The 5,971-nt window shown below is 41.2% G+C and overlaps 1 protein-coding gene across 1 annotated transcript; it reads left to right on the top strand.

Annotated features, from left to right (window-relative positions):
- The first annotated feature begins 274 nt into the window (after positions 1-274).
- Positions 275-1,256, top strand: tmem119a (transmembrane protein 119a). Its single transcript, XM_055887101.1, has one exon. The coding sequence runs from the start codon at positions 283-285 to the stop codon at positions 1,054-1,056; it is 774 nt and encodes a 257-aa protein (XP_055743076.1). The 5' UTR covers positions 275-282; the 3' UTR covers positions 1,057-1,256.
- Positions 1,257-5,971: the final 4,715 nt, after the last annotated feature.

The raw sequence follows: 5,971 nt of genomic DNA, 5'->3' as shown, positions 1-5,971 counted from the left end.
TTTACATACAAAATAATACAAAATGCTCTGAGACCAGGTTGTAGTCCTGGATGGGAGACAGAAGGGATAGCTGTAGATGTATCAACTCTCTAGTAGGAGGTGCTGCCCAGGCTATTTTTTGTTGTTGCTGTTATAACAATGCAGAAAATGAAAGCCTATATTCTTGAAATCAGCCCAAATAGCCATGAATTTGACATAAAAACATTTTCTAAACCATCTGCAATTTTGAGAAATGTTGTATTGAATGTCTCGCTCTTGTCTTTACAGGATTCTGAAGGAAAGATGAGTAACCACTTGATTCTTCACTTGGCATGTGTGAGCATGGTTCTGCTCTGGGGCCATGGGTATGCAGTGCATGTGCCCCTGGTCTATAGAATTTCCATGGATGGCAGTGGTGACGGAGGGGAGCCAGATCTCATTATCCCCGTCGATGGCCCCCACCACACTCTCTCCCCCGTCGATGTCTCACCTGTCGATGTCGCCCCCGTCGATGTTTCCCCCACCACTACCCTAGCCCCCACCCTGGTCAGCACCATCACCAACACCATCACCATCACCATGATCCGCCTCAAGGACTTTATGCTCACCCGGGTGGTGGACTTCCTCCAGGATAATATGTTGATCATAATTGTGGTCACCTCCCTCCTCATCGTCATGATCTTCATCATCTGCTGTGCCGCTACCATGAGCCAAAAGCGCAAGATGGAGGCCTACAAACCCCCTGCCAATCCACCCAGGAAATATATGGGAGACACAGTTGGTGGAGTCGAACCCTCCAGTGAGGTCCAGAGTAGGGTCTATGACGGGCCTGATTCTGCCAGGAGGGTCCAGATCCAGGGAACCCCCAAGAATCTGCGCACCCCTTCCACCGCACTGGTGGGGGAAAAGGTGGGTAAGGAGCCCAAACCGAAGGAGGTCCAGAAAGTGAGGGAGGTAGAGGAGGTAACACGCAGAGTGGAGCCTAAGCACAAAGGCCAGAAGGCTGAGGAGGTGCAGAGCTCCAGCACCAGCCAGCCCATGGTCTGCACCTGCCACCTGCGGAAGGCCAACCACTAAGTATAGGTTGGGGCTCCAACCATGCAAACTAGCAAAAAAGGAGATTAAGGCCTTTTCTTGTGCAGAGGGAACTCCATGGGTACGTCAGCTGCAGTGCGCCAAACTTGTCTGTGGAATTTGACTCTGTCGGTACCTTTAGCATACAGATATAAATGGGTCTAGTTAGCATACAAAGGCCTTAAAACAGAAGGAATTTCAGCTCTGACTGCCAATATATATATATATATATATATATACAGTATATGCCATATCATGTCATATGTATATACAGTACCAGTCAAAAGTTTGGACATAACTACTTATTCAAGGGTTGTTCTATATTTTTACTCTTTTTTTTACATTGTAGAATTATAGTTAAGACATATTTTAGATTCTTCAAAGTTGCCACCTTATGATTTGACGACAGCTTGGCATTCTCTCTTCAGTTTCACCTGGATGACTTTTCCAACAGTCTTGAAGGAGTTCCCACATGCTGAGCACTTGTTGGCTGCTTTTCCTTCACTCTCATCCCAAACCATCTCAATTGGGAGGAGGTCGGGTGATTGTGGAGGCCATGTCATCTGATGCAGCACTCCATCACTCTCCTTCTTGGTCAAATAGCCCTTACACAGCCTGTGTGTTGGGTCATTGTCATGTTTAAAAACAAATGATAGTCCCACGCGCAAACCAATATTTGAATTCTAAATAAATCACTGACAGAATCACCAGCAAAGCACCATCACACCTCCCCCGTGCTTCACGGTGGGAACCACACATGTGGAGATAATCCGTTCACCTACTCTGCGTCTCACAAAGACACGACGGTTGGAACCAAAAATCTCAAATTTGTACTCATCAGACCAATGGACAGATCTAATGTCCATTGCTCGTGTTTCTTTGCCCAAGCAAGTCTCTCTTTCTTATTGGTGTCCTTTAGTAGTGGTTTCTTTACAGCAATTCAACCATGAAGGCCTGATTTCACGCAGTCTCCTCTGAACAGTTGATGTTGAGATGTGTCTGTTACTTGAACTCTGTGAAGCATTTATTTGGGCTGCAACTTCTGAGAATGGTAACTCTGAGGCAGTGGATATGTTCATTAGAGTTAACTCTGGGTCTTACTTTCCTGTGGCGGTCCTCATGAAAGCCAGTTTCATCATAGCGCTTGGTTTTTGCAACTGCACTTGAAGAAACTTTCAACGTTCTTGAAATTTTCCAGGATTGACTGACCTTTGTCTTAAAGTAATGATGGACTGTCGTTTCTCTGTTCTTGCCATAATATGGACTTGGTCTTTTACCAAATAGGGCTATCTTCTGTATACCGCCCTACCTTGTCACAACACAACTGATTGGCTCAAATACATTAAGAAGGAATGAAATTCAACAAATTAACTTTTAACAAGGCACACCTTTTAATTGAAATGCATTCCAGGTGTCTACCTCATGAAGCTGGTTGAGAGAATGCCAAGAGTGTGCAAAGCTGTCATCAAGGCAAATAGTGGCTACTTTTAAGAATCTCAAATGTAAAATATATTTTGATTTTTTAAAAACTTTTTTGGTTACTACATGATTTAATATGTTATTTCATAGTTTGTGTATAAACTATTATTCATCTTTGTAGAAAATAGTAAAAAAAAATGACAAAAAAAATGGAATGAGTAGGTGTCAACTTTTGACTGGTACTGTATAAATGATTCTTCCTATACTTCTCTTGATGTATAAAAGGGTCATTGTGAAATGAGATTGGTTAATCAGTTGTTGATAGTAAAAAAAAAAAAAAGACATTATACAAAGACAGTATTTATAGGATGTTTGCATGTTATTACTGTTGTGAAATTGTACTGCTCAGTTTAGCTTTACTAAAGAGATGTAGAGGTAAATGCCAAAATAAAGGAAACACTTGAGTAAATGAAGGCTCTGTTATGGTGTGGGGTGCATTTTCCTGGCATGGTTTAGGTCCACTCAACCCCTTAGAGGGCAAGGTAAAGGGCAATAAATACACAGCCATTCTGAGTGATCACCTTCAACCAATGGTGAATCAGTTCTATCCTGATGGGAGTGGTCTCTTCCAGGATGACCATGCTCCCATCCACAGGTGGTCACTAAATGATTTGATGAGCATGAAAACGTTGTAGACCATGTGCTATGGCCGTCTCAGTCACCAGATCGCAACCCAGTTTTACACTTATGGGAGATTCTGGAGCGTCGCCTGAGACAGCGTTTTCCACCACCATCAACAAAACAGCAAATTATGGAATGTCTCGTGGATAAATGGTGTCGCATTCCAGACACATGTAGAATCTATGCCAAGGTGCATTGAAGCTGTTCTGGTGGCACTATTAAGACGCCTTGTGTTTGTGTTTCCTTTATTTTATGGTGTTACATTTAGATCACACAGAGAAAAGAAAGTTGGCATCTGTGAAGAGAAAGCCAAGCATAATTCTCTAACTCTACTCAATTAATTGATGAGAATTTTTTGAGTGGACTTAGATATTTTGAAATTACATGCATTTTCATACATGTCACAGTGGGTGATTTATGGATTATTATTTTAGAGAATTTGCAAATGCTATATGGGTAGAGCAGCTTTTTTGTAATCAATTTCTTTTAAACAACAAAACGTGGGTGATTTGCAGGTTTGAGTGTGGTTTAAGATCAGTGCATACTAACTTGTTATTAATACTGGTACTTATTTAATTCTAAAGTCAAGTAAAATCCAAAGATTCTCCTGAATCCCTTTATGGATTGTTTTACAGTTCTGCTGTAGATTGTGGTAGTTTTCTTATTTTATTTTTGTCCAGCTTCAATAAAGAGGTTTTGTTGATATATTTGTTTTTATTGAAATTGTAAGTGCATAAGTCTGAGTATGAGGAAGAGACTTCACAACAAATTTCAATGTGGAGTTTGACCATGCCTGAATGGTAGTGCTGCCAATTGGGCCACAGGGTGTGTAAAAACTTTTGATACTACTTTGAGGCCCCTCATTTTCATCTATTTCTACCCAAGAATAACTTCAGTAGCCTATGTTTGAAGAAAAGATGTCTGGTTTGTTAGGCTTCTTTTTCTTTTTTTCTCTTTCTTTTTTTACATTTGAGAACAGGCCTAAGGACAATTATAGTGACATGCATACTACTGCATGTACTTTGTCTGCATTGACAGACGTGGCTACAGTTGTATTTTTAGGTTCATATTATATAAGCTATAATAAATCTTTTTGTGACAAACTTTGAAATACTCTGCCCACTCACACATTACAGGGGGAAATATGGCTGTAATGTCACCTGATTGGCCAGGGACAGGAGGCTGGCACCACTATGTAATGTCATGCCCAAACACAAAGCCAGTGAAAGGCACCAGAGCCTTGAGATGACGAGAGAGCTCCTTTGTCTTGCCCCCTGGCTTCCTTACAAGATGCGATCAATATTTCAACAGCTGTCAATCCAACTACATGAAGTACTTTGCTCTGAAACTGGACATGAGTGTATTTGAAAACAAGACACACTGATTTGTCCACATGCCCATATCAAGTCAGGTTACTTGAAGATAAATCACTTATCTGATTTTGTATCAGGGATATGTAAAGATTGGCCTATTTCCTGAAAAGAAAATGTAAGCTATTGATTAAATGGCATGCAACTGCTGCCCTCCTGCAAACATTGTAAGTATTGTGAGAGGATGCAGCATGTTTGTTGCCAGAAACAATTAAAACCAGACCCTAAAAAAACTGTTGGTGCCTTACTAAAAAATGCCTATAAATAACGGTGCGGAAATAATTGCAATATCCGATACAGAAAAAATTAAGTATTGATTGCCATCTTGTTTGATTAATTATAAAATATCATATTGCTCTTTTTCACAGAAAGGGGAGGAATGTATATCATAAATACCAATTTATTTTCAAAGTGAAAACGAAGTTTGATCCCATGGCAGAAGGCCAGTTATTCAGAGTCACGTTAAGAACAAACATCAAAGATGAAGGCAGAACAGCCCAAAAGCAAGTGAAGCCTTGTCGTGCCTGAAAGGTGAGCCCTGAAGGAGCGTCGCACCAGGATCTGATTCCCTGCTCTTTTGTCAACAATGTGCTAAATAATTCTGGAATAATACTACCCCTGCACTCTAACTCTTCCCACCTGGAGAACAGAAGGCACACAGCCACAGGACAGGACCACCCAAAGTGTCTCGGGCTGTCATTAACACTGGCTTGGCTTCATTTAGTCGTACTTCGCAGTGACAGGATGCCATATGACCTGGAAGATAACCGTAGAGAAGACGCTACCAGAGGGAGGTCTGCTCCTGAAAGAGACTATTGCTGTGTTTCTATTTTGAGACTTCAGTGTTGTCTATCTGCCCTTAAAGGAATGGGAACATTGAATTCATTTGGAAGATGAAGAGGATACAAAACAGGTAACAGAGCACCTTAAGGGTTCATTATACTTTGATGGGCAGCTGCTTGGAATTCTCAGACAGGTTTCTGGAGAGTCAGTCACACAGTGCATCATAGTCAACTTCTTGGGATAAGCGGATGAAACAGAGCCTTGGCAGAATGGTACAGTAGTAGTTGCAGGTTGTGTATAAAAATGTATGCCAATTACTTTGTGATTTATAATGATGGCTGTTTTTTCATGAACACATTGGATTCACTATATCAGCACGGTCTTATCTTTTAAAACATCCAAGCTTCATATGCAATCAATGGAATAACAGCTCTGAATAGTCTGAGTGACTCCCCTTCCTTATTATATCCATCCAAATGGACATCAGCCTCAAACTGCCTTCGGTATCAGAAACACACAGTTGTCTGATACTAAATGCCTTGCATGCTGCTGTAGTTTTTATCCTGATTAGTTAGTCATTAGTAGCTAGGCACAAGCTGCAATCTACCTATCTCCATGTCTAATGTTGCCTTGTCCTTTCTCCTTCCTCTTCCTCCAAGTGAGCC

This window comes from Salvelinus fontinalis, chromosome 28 (assembly GCF_029448725.1).
Source record: "Salvelinus fontinalis isolate EN_2023a chromosome 28, ASM2944872v1, whole genome shotgun sequence".
NCBI lineage: Eukaryota > Metazoa > Chordata > Actinopteri > Salmoniformes > Salmonidae > Salvelinus > Salvelinus fontinalis.
The sequence above is the reverse complement of the archived record's forward strand: the minus strand, read 5'-3'. Positions and strand labels throughout refer to the sequence as shown.